Raw genomic sequence first — 16,780 nt, 5'->3', positions numbered from 1 at the left:
AGAAAAAAAAACCCTCTGAATTTTATGGTACCCTAGGACATACAGAGAAGGCAATCCAATGAAGACCTGCCTTGTCACATTCAATAGAGCAACTGTAGAAGCAATTTGTTACAAGCAGATGGATAGTTGAGCACTAAAAGGGATGATAAACTAGAAAGAAATTAGATATTGAAATCAATTTCTTTTAGGCTTATCTTGAAACTTCAGTTTCACACAAACAATTGTATTTGAAGAAGTCAGAAAAAAAATGCCATACTAAGAGGGGTGCCCGTGAAAACAGAACTTTACACATGCTATAGCCTTTATAGTCACCATTTACTTGATTGGTCCAAATATTTATAGTTCATTGTTATGACTGCCAAAACTGGCAACCACAAGGATTGTTGTCTCAATTAGGACAGTAAACAGATTGTCTCTTTTTTTAATGAAAAAATCTAAAATGTAATACTTCACAGTTTAACATGTTTATTCATCTAAACGAGCTAAAAAATAATGGTGCGACATCTGTTCGAGAAGCATTGGTACCTCAAATTTTGGCTGCCTCCCTACCAATTTGGTTGTTGTTTTAAAAAATGAAGAATAGGAGGGGGTACTGTCATCAAAAAAAAAAAAAATCTTCTGGCATGTAAAGTATCTTATTTTTCTTGAAATAAGGATCTCATATCTGTTGCTAAGGATAAAAAAAAACTGTATAACAAGGAGACACTATGCTGAATACGGCTGCAGTTCAATTGTTTTAAATGAATTACTGATCTGCTATGGATATTTCCACACGAGTATAGTTCTTTACATGACGCTCCAAGTTCCCTGTATACTTACCTTTCTAGTTAAAAACCTCAAAAAATGATAAGAATGTTCCTGTAGGTTCTGAATTCATCTGCTACAATTTTTTTCTATTGGTTGTACTGATTCTAGATATGGTGTCAGAGGAACAAAATCTAGCAAACATCATTCTATCCAGACTACTACAATGGAACAATTCTAATAAAAGAAGGCAGTGCTGCTAAGGGAGAAGGGGTAGGAATCTTCTCAGAGAAGCCTCAGGTAAGTGTAAAGAAGTCTAATTGTTGCTAAGGAGAGAATATAAAATTATCTTAGGTTGTCTCTTGTTCAACAACCTTATGTTATGGATGAAATACATTAAAATTGAATAAGTTTAATTTTAAAAAGTTGATTTCTGAAACTTATTTAAAACACTAGTCACTCTACTGAATCAACATTGACTATATACTTTTAGAACTTGCAAAATTCATAAACATAATAAAATTTTAGTTTTATTTTCATTTGGAGGGAAGACGCATGCTAAGTTGAATTCAAATATTGAGCATTTTTAAAACAAATATGCATACTTGATTTACTAGAAAAGCCAATGCTTCTATTTTATAGCAACCTTAAGACTAGTTGTCTTAATTTTCAAGAGAATCAGAATGAAAAATACCAACATCTATATTTATAGATATAAATATATGTATCCCAATACAACCAGTTCATAAATGCTAAATGCTATTGATCAATATTATGTTTAAATTTTATTTATTAAACTCAAAGAATTTTTGATCATCTATACATCAAGAAATATAGACTGAGAGAACTAAAATACATTAACTTAAATATTAACATGCATTTATTAAATTTATGTGCCGATTATTATGCGATTAGACAGAAATGAATAAGAAGATACTTTCAGATCTTACAATCATTAGTTGGGGTGAGAACATTTCTTCTGTCTTTTTGAAAAACTGATAAGAGATACTCTTTATATATTTTGCTCCCTTAAAACAATCACCAATCCTATATTTTTACTGAAATAGTTGGTTTTAAAAGAAATACTAGATGAGGTTAGATTTTTACAATATTTCCCCTCAGATAATTTATACATTCTTTACCCTAGTCTAAATTTCCATGCAAAACAAGAACCAGCAACTCTTCATACTTCATTCACAGTATTTTATACGCTGTATTTTAAGTTTCCTGATTATTTGGAAATCTATTCTGCACAGTATGTTAATAAATAGATTTGAACATTCTGAAAAGTCATTATAATTTTTTTCTGCTTTTGTCTTCTGAATTATTCTAAGCAGTAAATTATTGCAGGCAAAATAGCCATGTCTAAAATTTGTTTGATGCTAGTCTCAGATGTATGCCAAATGCCACTCACTATTCAAAAGTGCAATCCCCTGAAACAGTAAAAGATATCACCTTTCTGTCTTCAAAGATTCAAACCAGACTTTCAATCTGGGATTTCTCTTCACAATATTGGCTGCTTCCCAGGTAATGTGAGTTCACAAAATTTGTATTTCACAAAAACTGTTGTGTAAACATATGTCATCTCATGTTACCTGCTATTTGCTGAAATCAAAGCTTTTAACCTTTCGGATTTATGGTTTTCTGAGGCCATCATAAATCAATCAGTCATACAAATGTACTAGCTTTGGACTTAGGATATCAATAAAACTAGGTCATGAAATTTGTCTATATTTACACTGTATTTAGGTTAATATTTATTACTATCATTTTCCCCAAAAAGAACCTCATGAATACAACAGAATGATAAAGTTTTGCTCAAAATGAAAAAAATTTCAAACATTTCCAAGAACATAATTGTCTATTTTAAATACTGTAAACTCAGTTAATATCTCACTTGGATAGGTATCTAATAAGCAATTATTACATATCTTCTCATTTAAATTAAAACTGAAAACCAGGAATAATCTTTATTTAATATGACTGTTTTTAACACCATATGGGAGGGAAATAACTAAATGAAAATTGTTCACGTAAATGTGATGGGAGTGGAGGAAAGCAGTATTTCTTGACATGTGGCATGTCACTCAGGAAAGTAAAAGGCCCATCATATCCAAAATGCCAGCTTGGATATTCCCTTGCCTCCCACTTTGCGAACAGACATACCACATGGCACAAAATGCTGCAACCTTTCCTAAAAATGCCACTTGGATTGGTCCACTGTGGTGAGGATATAAGAACTCTTGGTCTGTCTCTTGAGTTTGTGAGTTCAAGAGAAGAATCCAGTAAATAACACTGGCTAAATTTTGTCCTCAGATGTTTGGCATAAATAATCTGTGAGGATATTGGAACCTTTGGCTGTTTTCACACTGATGAAATAAATTATGCTACTTCAAAAAATTCTACAGAGCATAACGTTACACTGTCATATTCAACTTTTTGCAAAAGTACCAAAGATTTTTTTTTAAAGAAACTGCTTATAAAGCCATAATACTTCTAGGGTACTTATCAAAACTTTTGTCACCTGACCAGTATTAAAACAATCTGAATATTGTATTTATTCTTCATATGTGAACACTATGAATCACATTACGCAGATATCTCGAAATATCTATTTTCTATGTATCTTTATATAAGGTAATTAACAAGTCTTCTATGGACAGATAATTTCCAATTGTTTTAAGCTTTATGTTTTGTGTCCTTTTAAAATGTAGTAAAATTTGATTATCAAAAAAATTTTGAATATACTAGGCATTATGCTCCAAAAATGTAAAGGCATTTGAAAGATCATATAAAAAGAAAACTACATATGAGAGTAATATGAGGCATATATTTTCTTCTATTATTTCCCCTAAAGAATTCTAATTGATTAACTCTTAAGAAATAAAATGTAATTTTGTAAAACAACTTTGTATTGTTCAGATTTAGGAGACAACCCAAGAAAATCATTCTGAATAGGTAAGACTTCTGCTATTCTGCACTGTGAAAAAGACTGCACAATTAAATGACAGATTGTTACATATCTCCCTAACAAGAAGGGCAAACTGATACTGCAGGCAGCAAGAACAACATAATTAAAATAGAATTCCAAGTTTGTATTAATAGAGTAATAAGTTAATTAAAATCAAGATCAACCGAACTTTCTATTTACACCAGTTCAGGCAGCCCAAGAGGGAAGGAACTCTATTTTAGAGACATATGTGACTCTTTGAGCTTCTGTCATCCAGGTGCCATTTCTGACGGAGCACATGTGCACTGAACAGTTGGCAAAGAAGGAAAAAGATTACTGTAGATGTATGTGCAGATAGTCTCTCTAATGATATAAAATATGTCTGGAAAGAAAGCAGGATTTCTTTGTAAAAGAAATATTTCCCATGACTTCTCCATCTTTCCTAGGTTCTGAATATGATTTGAGTATGTTTCTGGAAATGAGGATATATACTTTTACCTATGATGTATACAGAACATAAACAGATTTAATAATCTGTAAGTGATGGAGTTATACATGTAAGTTAGGTAAGACATCTGAAAACTTTTGGATGTTATCCATTTTATATAAATACAATGTGTATAGGGTGCCTGTCAAAGTTGACAGATTTATAAATGTATCTGGTAGCCTACATTATACCACATTGCTACATAAGGTTCTTTCTTGATATCCTATACAAGTATTTAAAAAGATATCTCTGCAAACTGAAAGTACCAAAAGAAAATATTGAAGATGTTGTAGTTTCAGTACTTCAGAAAGTATTGGTCCCAATAGGTGCTTTTATAAAATTATTTCCCTTTCAAATATTGATTGCTGCTCAACTAATCTTCATCTGGGTCCAGATCAGGTTCAACATCCGTGGACAGTCTGAGATAAAAGAAAGCATAGAAAGCCAGCAGGAGGGCCAATATAGCTGCAAGTACAAGGCCAACTTCCTGGGGAAGAAAAAAAAGGTAGACTTGAAATTGATGGAAAGAGACTGGTTAATGTCATCAGTTTTATAAGATAAAATAACCATATTGTTCCACAGTGTGGAATGAATCATTTGAAGCTAATAATCACATTCTTTCTGTTCAACATTTTTTGCTATTAAGAAACGTATTTTGCTCATGTCAGTACCCATTTCAATGGCAAGTACATCAGTGGGTGAGTCATTTCTATTATTACTTTTAGTTAATCTAGTATTTTTCCTAATAGTAAAATTAAAAATTATTGTTTTAAGAACTTTTCATAGTTTATACATCAAAATGTTGGTTGTAAGCAATGTAGTTTGTGCACATACATTTTATCTGTTTTCTATTTGAGTTGTTTAACTATATTTGTTGCTTCAAAAATATATTTGCTCTTGGTGATAGCATTTGCACAATTTTAGAAAAACATCATTCTATTTTTAGTGGGAAAAATGGCTACTATAACCAATTTCTAGATTACATATCCTCAATCATTACTTTGTTCAAATTCTAATTTTTAAATTTTAAATCCTATTATAGCTTATCTTGTTGGTGAACAAAAACTTGGTACTCAGCTCATGAAGCATGATAAAATACAATTTACCACAACTGTGTAGCATGATACTGGATATTTTATTGGATAATTTGAAGATTATATTAGTCAACTACATTAAATGACCAAATTTTACCATATATATTATAAAAATCATATTCTTTCTCAAAAAATGTGTGTGTATGTATTGTAAGGAAATTTTCTCAATATTAGCATGTCATTTGGCTTAACAACAACAACAAAAAAGGAACAAATAGAGTACTGGTTTGGTATTTGAAAAGACCTGATATTCCCTTCTTATTTTCACTTATGTATCACACCCCTTCCCTCACATTGTTTTATGCATTTGCATTCACAAGAATATATTTTACATTTCATAAGAACATAAAGTAATTCAACATATGCTACTTAATAAACTTTAAGAACCTTAAAATGAATTTGGTTTATAGTAAACAGAGAATTTTTACCTGAGTGTTGAGATTACAAATAGATAATTTTATACAGTTTTAGCTTCATAATTAAATCTATTTATTTATCCAAGCTATGAAACTAAATAATAAAAATCATGGGGTTGAAAAACTCAGTGTCAATTTTTCTAAGACTTGATTTTTAAAATCTAATATATCAATATAATGTCAAATGAAAGTGAATTTTTCTTTGTTACAGTTGGAACACTTTGGCATCTCAAAAGGGCATGGCAGCATCAGACAGGTTTCATTTATTTTCTTATATCCACAGCTGTGCTCCCAGACCCATCTGGTTACACAGCTACTAATTTTAAGAGGATGTAATAAACAAGTGACACACAACTGCAAACTCCATCTGTTCTGTATAGTGGACAAAAAAAACTGATCAACAGCAGTCACCATTCACCCAAGCTTAATACAAAAATAAAGTTTTTATTCTTGATTGGAGGCCATGCTTCTCTTCTTATTGATAATCGACTTTAATTGCTACTTTTCAACTCCTTGTCTTTAAAACAACTCTGAATTATTGTTACTGTATACTTCTAGGATATCCAGAGGCATGAAAAAGAAATTTAAGGGTAGAAAGCAGACACTATTCGTAGACTACAACTTCAGAAGTTCCATTAATTCAATTACGTCTGTTCTACATATCGCAGGGGGATGGTTTAGGAAACATTGGGTGAGGAGGTAGAAAAAATAATTTTCCTCAAAATGACCAAAAATTTTGTTGAGGAGACAAACGCTGTAGAGAAGAAAAGTTTGGGGGGTTTGAAAAATGGTAAAAATTGAGAATAATGCTTTCAGGATGCTGATGACACTAACCATAACTTAAGAAACTGGTAGACTTTTATGACTTCCCTGCCCCTTGGACATTTTTAGCTTTAAGTCAGAAATAACGAAAAAGAACAAACGTAACATTTCAAGCTGCTCATCTCAAGGGATTGTTGGCAGGATCTGGTTGACACTGAATATTTTATTTATGTAGCGAAACTAAATTTTTGATCTTTATTATGATTATGCCTTTTGAATAAACCTTTTAAACAGCAAATTAACTAACAAATTTACATCCTTTTCCTTCAACATGCTAGGGATCACAGATATTTGCATTCTAAAAAAAATTTTAGTGATGCTGTGATTCTTAAAACATAATCTTTTAATTGAACAGTAACCAAATAGCAAACTTAGCTATGCAAATATTTTTAGATGGCACTCATGTCAACCCTACAGTCTTCATTATTTATTCCTATGGCATAAAGTAGGACATTTTATTTACATTTATAAGACACAAGAAGTGAATGACTTCTCAACTGTAAATTAATTGGAGATTTTAACACAATCTACTCATGTTTGGCTGAAAACACTAACTCCTCCCCAAAACATTTTCTATTATTAAATGTCTACTTACAGAAAGCATTAGAAACAAAAAAGTCTCTATTGTATAATTCTTCATATCTCTAGCCTGTGATTTGCAATCAGTACTATTGATTTAATGTGACTTCTTATCTAAGTTCTTTCAAGAAAATCACATCTTACTCATATTTTTTCCATAGATTGTACAATATTGTGATACTTATAGTAATTTCTAAACACATGATGGTTTAAGTAATTTTTATATGATCTTTATAAAAAGGATATTAAAGTCCTGTAATGCGTTTAAAACATTACAACACTAATCCATAGTACTATCCCACAACAAATCTGACAACATTTTCTAACATGATAGAGTCATACAATGCAGAAATAGTTCAAGTAAAGGAAGGCCACTGGCAAATATTTTAGGGAAGTCTTATTTATACGAACTAGATATGGCTATTTCTAACATGCATTTTCTCAGTCAGCTAACAATTCATAAATGACTCTATGTGCTAAGTTCAGTGCTTGATGTGTGTATTGTAATATGGGGTAAAAGGTATAATCTCCAGTTTACAAATGTTGCAGCCTAGACTCAGCTAGACCATGGCAATTATGAGGACTGAAAGGGATGTGATCCAAGGCCTCCTCATCATATGTTCAGAGTTGTTGTCACTGGTGTTATTTTTCTATTCCATGCACCTGTTCATATTCTCTATAGATTCAAATTGTTTGAAGTGCATAACTATGATTCATTCAAAGGAATAAGTAGTAAAGTGATAAAATAGTATAATATTATGGTCATTCTCTACCAACTAGATAAGAGCCAAACATGTTTGATGTTCATTAGTCCTTAGTTGCTTCTCTGACATTATCAATATGGATAAAATCACTCACTAGGGAAATTAAAAAGCATTAAATGGCAATTGCTGAAAGAAATTTTGTTATTTAAAATCCTATGCCAAAATGACAAGGCAATCAAAGTTTGACAGGGCAAACTAATTAGTATGCCAGATTTGAAATGTAAAACACCTTCATGGTTCTGATTCTAAAAAGTTTCATATCATCTTAATGGGCTCTTCACATAAATTTTCAAGCTAAGTAAACAGTATTCAAAGTTAAGGTCTTTGTTTTCCACAGGCTTACAAATCAAAATGATATGCTAGCTTATTAAAAAGGAGTTATATTCTGATGTCAGAAACTCTTCTGTATATACCTTAAATTATAAATGAAGTCTAAGAAAACATTCTCAAAAAAAGATAAATTTTATACTGCTTTTAAAGGGACATTAGATAATTGTACTCTAAAGGAGACTTTATCTCATACTAGATCACAGTTATTTCTTCAAATTAAAATAATAACAAAAATTATAAAGCAAATGAAGAAAAAAGGATGTGATGTATGTAAAAGAATGGAATATAAATAATTGAATGCCTGAACTATTTTTCAACTCCTAATATCTGTTAACTGCTAATTAAACTTTGCCACAAGTGGATTTTGTTACCCCAGTATTTCCCTAACAAGCAAATAAACAAAAACTCCACTGCACTGTGAAAGATAAAAGTAAGTGACATATTTACTGGACGACAATGACAAAGGGCTGTTGATAGAAGAGAAAATCATCAAGTAACAAAATATAAAATAAAAACCTAAGTACTGATTTTAGAAATTCACATCATTGAAATATTTTAAAAGATGAATGAAATTTCATATGGAATTAGAAAAAACCTTCAAAAGATTAACCTTTTTTCAACAAAAAGATAATTTAATTTTTTCGTTAAAAACTGACACACAGCACTGAAGAGATTGTGTTGTGAAAACATACCACATCACACAGCAATGTCTGATCAAAATCAGCAGTCAGAAGCAAAAAGAAGGCACTCTTTCGTGATCATAATAGCAAATTCTGGAAGACAACCAAATATATCATCTGGCAGTTCAACAGCTGTTACAGCTTGGTAGTAATACCTTGGCATTTGCTATAAGCTATAACTTAGAAAAATTGATTTCTCATCTGCCAGATAAAAACCAAAATCTCCTTTTAACATTTTAATATTTAAATAAATATATGTACTGGTCATTTTTATTTTACACATTAGGTAGTAAGACTGCCAAATTAATTTTTCTAGTTTACCTCAACTCTAGTACTTGGCAAAAATAAGTAACATGGGTAATAATAGAAATATAATTTTGTAAAATTTTATTGTACTAGCACATTGAATTAATAACTGTTAACATCATTCTCAGTTGCATTTATCCCACTTAAGCAGATAAACACTGGTTTTCTAAAAGGACAAGTTTGGGAATGTCATTAAAATTTAATCAAAGAGTACTGGCAACAAGAACAAAATAGTAAAATTTTATATATATATATATATATATATATATGTGTGTGTATATATGTACACACACGCACACACATATATATGTATATATATATATGATCTAAGTTTATATAATTACAACTTAACCAACTATAAAATGAAATTCACTGAAAATGAAAGAAATTTTTTTGACTTAATCCAGATATATCATGAAATGTTTGAGCAATACACAAGTAGCTAGAGAAAAAAATACATTACAAATTTAAGAATAACTGTCTTTCTTAAGTAACACTGTTTTAAGAACCCGCCCCCCCCCCGCCCCAAATCTCAGGCTAAGAAGGATGTTTTCCATTAAGTAAATTCTTTGCAAAATTCTTCAATTCTGGCATAATGTTTAGATTTTGAAATGTCATAAAACATTTAGAATTCAATGTTTATGCAATCCAGTTTTAGAAAATGAAATGGCATACACATATCAAACTATAAAGTTATCAAATAGTGGTCTACCTTTATGCCTATTGCTGTTTTCTTTGCTTCTGCTTTTAATTTGGTTGCTCGTAAAATAGGTTTGGTTTTTTTATAATCCTGTTTGCCTAGAAAGAAAGAGTTTCAGACAATGAGTTATGCTTATATATAATTCAAGCTTAACAGTCAACTGAAATGTCGAAGTATGTTTAAATAGAGTAAAAAAGGGACACAGCTTTGCAAAGTTGTTCCCAGTTGTGATAACCATAAACTTGTTACCCAAAGGTCAACTTCTCCTCTCTTACTTCTCAGGAAGAAAATTCTGACAGACATCTTTTATTTGTCTGACAGATATTTTTGATCTGATGTACAATAAATGTTAAAAAATTATAACTTCTTTTGTAGAATAAGTTTACAGTAAAGAGAGTAGATTACTGGAAAGAAATTGGAAGCAAATGTATACATAAAGATATGTAAGATCCTATTAATAGCTAAAATTAACTTTGTCTCCATAATTGAATAATAGCTAATTATAAACTTTTATAGATACAGTTAGTATTCATAAAATCAATTTGAGAAATATTCACTAGTTTTCATTGAACTAAAGAAGGAATGTGTAAATAAATTTTAGTCTCCCAAATTCATTAAAAAAATGTGCATTTAACTTTTGTTTCCTCTTAATATATATGACAGAATTAATGTGTCTAGATTAAAGACATAGGACCCCTATATTTTGATATTATGCTCAATCAATTCTTCCATGTTTCAATGTTTCACAGTCAAAAATGAGCAAACCTGAATTATTGCCACAAAATTTCTTTTTTTGGTGTACCATCTGGTGACATCACCAATAAGCTACAAAAGAGGTAACATATAGCCTGGGCAGAAAAACAGATTCAATAACAACCACAAAGGCATTAACTAGATAATATACCTTCAGTTAACCAATCTCTCAACTAGGAACAGAAGCAAAAGACCCTCTAATATAATAGTTCAATATATTGTTCGAGTGGGAGTTAACATGGTCAGATAATCTATTTCACATTCTAAATTTGCCTTTTAGTTTCCATCTTAATCCTTTTCCCTTTAAGGATCAGTTCCTTTCCAAACCTTACCAATACATCTCCTTTATCTAAATGATACAACTTCTAACTTTAATTTACACATCTCCCTTGCAGTGAAATAAATCTGAGAGCAGTTTATCTAAAGTATATCATAAAATTTAATGTGCAATAAATCTGTTTCTTAATATGTCTTCTAATGATTCAGGAGCATCTTTAAAATTTCATATAGATTTTTAAAATTAGGAATGGCAGAGGTAAGAGAATCACTTGGATGGAAGCAATGTAGAAATGCTATAGTTGTATTCATTAGACACATAAAATATGTTTGGCTACAGAGTTATATATTATTATTTTTAAAGGAAGAAGTGTGTTCTTTCTTTAAACACTGGAGTATACCAGATATTCTGACTCTATGAGCAGAAGTTTAATAAATATTATTTGATGATGTGGTTTAATGATCCAGAAATAAGCTAATTGTAAAAATGTATATCAAAGGATCTAAATTTAAGTTATGGAATAAATAAAATGCAGAAAAATATCACTTTGACCCATTTTAAATTAGCAACATTTAATTTTACTAAAAAACTTTGACAAGCTTTCACTCTGATTTCACATCTGAACAGTCAAATTATTCATGTCATTATTCCTGCTGAGCTATAAACAGTTCAGAACAATGAAAATGGTGACACATCAAACTCCTCTACTCAAGGTTACAAAGCACATTTCTAATGAAAATCTAAAAGGAAATTTAAAAATTATAAATTCAAAGACAAAAGGTAATTTATTGTTTTATCCTGTATACATCTTAAAATAATCTCTGGTGCAATGGAGGAAAAAATAAGTGAAGAAAAAAGAATTATTTTAACCAATACAATTTCCATGCAGATATGCAATAAGTTGGGTTTTTTAGAACATATCAAACAGAAATTTTTATGTCTTTTAAAATTTTTTCCAGATTTGTTATTTTTTACTGGTACATAATGGTAGGATTAGTTGTTACATATTCATACATGCACACAATTTAACAATATTATTTAAACATCATTCCCCAGTATTTTTCTATTCTCTCCCCTCCTCCTTCTCCTGAGTTCCTTTCCTCTATTCTTCTGGTCTCCCTTTGATATTCATGAGATCCACTGCCAACCACCCCTGCCAAGTTGCTTTCCCTTTTTCCACTCTAGATTCCTCCACTGTGCATGTGTATGTATCATATTTTCTTTATCTATTCATCTGTTGATAAACACCTAGGCTGTTTTCATAATTTGGCTATTTTGAATTGTGCTGCTATAAATATGGATATACATGTATAATTATAGTATGCTGAATTTAATTCTTGAGAATAGACACTTCGGAGTGGGATAGCTGGATCATATGATGGTTCCATTCCCAGTCTTCTGAGGAATCTCCATGCTGATTTCAATAGTGGTTGTACTAATTTATAATCCCATTAATAGTGTAAAAGTGTTCCCTTTTCTTCAATCTTCATCAGCATTTATTACCATATGTGTTCTTGATAGCTGCCATTATAACTGGATTGAGATAAAATCTCCATGTAGTTTTGATCTGCAGATATGTAATATTTTTAATAATTATGACAGCATAAAATAGATTCAAATAAAGAGTCAAGGTGAGAATTTATCACTCTACTCCAAGTGCCATAAAATCATTGGTAAATACTGTATTATATTTCAACTAAACTCCTCATCCTCTTATGAGAATAATACTTCTAGATTTGTATTAAACTTACTATGAACATTTGAAACTATATTTCTAATAGATGATGTTAAACATGATTGTATACCTGGTAGTTTTCCAAACAATGCATCTGTCATTAATTTAGCATTCTCCTTGCTGACTACAATATCCATAAGGGAACAGAGGGTGGGGTGCAGCTCAGTGGTAAAACATGTGGTTAGCATGCACAAGGCCTTGGGTTTGATCTCCAGTACCATAACAAAAACAAAAGTATGTATCCAAAAGTTGCTTATTAAATTTTATATAAAAGAAAAAACTGATATTCAAGCCTATAAAGCCAATCTGAGGCCTCAATCATCCAGTTTCTTTGTCCTCAATGATACCGTTCATTACATAATTTCTATATTTTTATTTCCTATCAAAAGGTTTAGGTAACAAAGTTTTTCTCAACTGTACATTTCTGATCAACTGATTTATGCTTCATCCATCCAATCTAATTTCATAAGACTGGTTTATTTTGAATTATCATATAATGAAATTCACATTTTTCTTTTTGCTATACATTTCCTAAAAAGTAATGCATGTATATAGATTGATGAAACTACCAACAAAGTTAAGATACAGAATAGTTGCAGAACCCCTCAAAACTGCAATGTATTTTATGTTTATAGTCACTACTTCTCCACCAGTAATTCCTGGCAACTACTGATCTATCATCCATTTATATAGCTTTTCCTTTTCAACAATGTGGCAATAAAGTGACAACACTCTCATTCATTTAGTGTAAGTTCTTTATGATTTATTTGTCATTTATCAACAATTCATTCTTATTTATTGCTAAGTAGTATTCAATTGTATGGAGGTAACAGAGTTTATTGATTCAATCAGTGAAGAGAATTTGGGTTATTTATAGTGCTTGGCAAGTATGATTAGAACTATTATAAACACAGATTACTGTGGTTTTAGGTATGAGATGGTCCCCAAAAGCTCATGTGTAAGATGATGCAAGAAAGTCTAGAGGTGAAATGATAGGGTTATGAGAATCTTAACCTAATTGGTACATTAATCCACTTGATTAACCCAGTGGTAACTATATACAGGTAGGGCATAGATGGAGGAGGTTGGTAATGGGGTGTGTGTCTTTGGGGGTTTCTATTTTTTTCTCTGGTAAGTGAAATTCTTTCTACTTCCTTATTTCCATTTCCTGAACTGTTTTTCTCTGTCATGCCTTCCACCTTGATGATCTGCCTCAATTTGGGCCCAGAGCAAAGGAGCTGGCCTTCTATGGACTGAGACCTCTGAAATCGTGAGTGGCAAATTTTTTCTTATCTAAAATTGTTCTTGTCAGGTCTTTTGGTCACAATGGTAAAAAAAAGTCAACTAAAACAGAAATTGATACTGAAAAGTGGGGTTGTTGCTGTGACTAACCTGACCATGTGGTTCAGAAGCTTTGGGAGCTTTTTGGAATTTGTGGCAGGAATTTTGAGAAGTTTAGAGATGCAAGATGGAAAGGTTTAAATGACTGTAAGTGAAGCTTAATAGATGGTTCTGGTGAAAGCTCAAAAGACTCGAATGCTGATAGGAATATGAACAGTAAACACTGGGTTCAAAAGGTTTCACAGGAAAAAGAGAACTCTATAGGAAAATGGATGAGAGGTCACTCATGTTATGTTCTGGCAAAGAGTTGTTTACATTTTGCCCAGGACTTGAGTCTTTCTGTGAGGCTGAATCTAAAGGTGATAGACTAAGCTGGTGGAGAAAATTTCAAGGCAGCATAGCCTTCAGGAGGTGACATGGGTATTGCTGGTGGCTTTTAGACCAGTTTATTGTGAAAATTAAAATTAGAAAGTGAAGCAGAAATATTTGAAAACCTTGAAATTTAGCCAGAAAGTTGAGTAAGGAAGTGTTAAAGGAATTATAGCCACTTAAAAAGTGCTAAATACTTTACCCCAAAACAATAGGAAATATGGCTTGAGGGCATCTCAGGAATTTGCAAGATTACACCTATCTCAGGCTCAAGGGTATAAAAATAAAAATTCCTTTGAGAAGAGACCAGTGGGTCATCCTGCTTACACAGTGGGGTCTAGGACATTGGATTCAAACTGCTGCAGCAGCCATGGTCCTTAGAGTCCTGGCTATAGCTGGAGATGGTGGCAGACCTTGTTGCCAGCTATACGGTGCTGGTTCTGCAGGAATGAAGGATGCAGGAGTTAGGAGGTTGTGGAGGTTTCCTGAGGTTTTAGAGGAAGGCCTGGGAGGTCAGACAAGGTGTAGCAGGGTCATAGTTTCTGTGGACTGTCCCTGAGAGGATGGGAGATTTGAGAAAGAAGCTGCAGCTGCAGTGGAGAACCCTGAAATTAAGAGATGCCAGTTCTTCAGAAGAACATCTGCTGAAGAAAGCTGAAGAAATTGAGAAGAGACAAGTCAAGAGAAAGCCTATGTGTGGCTGTAACCAGCACAGCAATAGGGAGGAACTACATAAGCCCTTTGGATAGAATACCATGATATCATTTGCCCCAGATGCTGGAGGTGGAGTTACAGGACTCGTTTGCCCAGCTGGATCTTCATCTTGCTTTAGATTCATCTCTTCTTTCTTTGCCCGTATTTCTCCCTTGTGGAATGGAAAAGTTTATTCTCTGTCTTTATATGTAGGACATATGTAACTTGCTTTTGATTTTTACAGGGTACAACATATGAGAGTTTGCCTTGAGTCTCAGAGGAAACTTTGGACTTGGGGTTTTTGGGTAATGCTGAAACTGTTAGGACTAAGGAGATTCTTGAAAAATGGAGTAAATATATTTTGCATTGTGAGATGAATATAAGCTTTTGAGGGGCAGGTGAGGAATGTTATAGTGTCTCCCAAAAGTTCATGTTTGAGATAATGCAAGACAGTTCAGAGGTGAAATGATTGGGTTATGAGAGCATTAAGCCACTTGAATGGATTAATGGGTGGTAACCCTAGGCAGGCAGGGTGTGGCTAAAGGAGGTAGGTCACTGGGGGCATGCTTATGGGGTACATGTTTTGTCCCTGGTCAGTGGAGCTCTCTGCTTCATTGTTGCTACATCCTGGCTTGTTTTTCTTTGCCACATACTTCCACCTTGATATTCTGCTTCACCTCATCTGAGAGCAAAGGAGTCAGCTACCTATGGACTGTGATCTCTGAAACTGTGAGTCTTTTCCTCCACTATGGAGTTCTGGTCTGGTCATTTTGTCACAGTGGTAAAAAACCTAACTAAGTACAGATTTTTGTGTGAGCACAAGTTTTCTTTATCTAGGGGTTAGGCAAATTAGACTACTGAGTCATAGGATCAATATATATACATAACTTTGCAAGAAACTGCTAGCCCACCCATTTTCCAAAATATCTGTATCATTCTTCACTCTTGTTTGCAAGCATATTAGTTAACTTAGACAAAACAGTACCAAGCATTAGTGAACTTTGGGTCCAGGGCAAATAGTGATGTTACCATGACTAAACTTGGCACTATTTTGTCTAGGTTAACTAATTTGGGCATACTATTATTTATTGTATTCCATTATAATCCATTTTATTTCTGTACACTTATTCCTAGTGTTAGGAATTCCAAATTTTTTTCTCTCTTTTTAGGTAGTCTAACTAAAGTTTTAACAATATTTTTAATATTTCTAACTGATATGCTTCCAGTTTTGTTGATTTTCTATTGCTTTTCTATTCTCTACTTTGTTTATTTCTACTTCAATCTTTATTATTTCCTTTCTTTTTGTCTTAAATTTGGTTTGTTCTTCATTTTATGGTTGACTTACATATAAAGATATTGAGTTAAAATGTCTTAAAATTAATATTGTCATTAACATGTATGAATTTCCACATAAGTAATTGTTAGAGAGCATTTCCCAAAAGCTTATGTGTAAGACAGAAATGTTCAGAGGTGAATGATTAGATTATGAGGATGATAAACTAATCAGTGGATGCATCCACTTGAATGAGCTAACAGGGTGGTAACTGGACAGACAGGGTATGACTGGAAACAAGAGGTGACTGGAGACATGCTTTTGTGGTTTATATTTTGTCTCTGACACTGCACACGCTCTCTCTCTCTCCTCTCTCTCTGTCTCTCTCTCTTTCTCTCTCTCTCTCTCCCTGCTTTCTGGCTGTATGAACTGAGTAGATTTCCTCTGCCATGCCCATTTGTCTTGAT

The 16,780-nt window shown here is 32.3% G+C and overlaps 1 protein-coding gene across 1 annotated transcript; it reads right to left on the bottom strand.

Moving 5' to 3' along the window:
• Positions 1–1,289: 1,289 nt before the first annotated feature.
• Positions 1,290–12,430, bottom strand: Triqk (triple QxxK/R motif containing). Its single transcript, XM_047547272.1, has 3 exons — positions 12,406–12,430; positions 9,885–9,970; positions 1,290–4,668 (listed from the first exon to the last, which is right to left on the bottom strand). Exons 1-3 carry the CDS (start codon positions 12,428–12,430, stop codon positions 4,555–4,557), a joined length of 225 nt encoding a protein of 74 aa, XP_047403228.1. The 3' UTR covers positions 1,290–4,554.
• Between the last annotated feature and the right edge of the window lie 4,350 nt (positions 12,431–16,780).

This window comes from Sciurus carolinensis, chromosome 1 (genome assembly GCF_902686445.1).
Source record: "Sciurus carolinensis chromosome 1, mSciCar1.2, whole genome shotgun sequence".
Classification (NCBI taxonomy): Eukaryota; Metazoa; Chordata; class Mammalia; order Rodentia; family Sciuridae; genus Sciurus; species Sciurus carolinensis.
The sequence above is the reverse complement of the archived record's forward strand: the minus strand, read 5'-3'. Positions and strand labels throughout refer to the sequence as shown.

Bases quoted from the DNA above. Each gene is read 5' to 3' on its own strand.
- Triqk (XM_047547272.1), bottom strand. From the start codon at position 12,430: ATGGCAGCTATCAAGAACACATATG. The intron at 9,971-12,405 runs GTAATAAATGCT...CTTTCTTTCTAG, and splicing joins AGCTATCAAGAACACATATG to GCAAACAGGATTATAAAAAA. The intron at 4,669-9,884 runs GTAGACCACTAT...TTTCTTCCCCAG, and splicing joins AAACAGCAATAGGCATAAAG to GAAGTTGGCCTTGTACTTGC.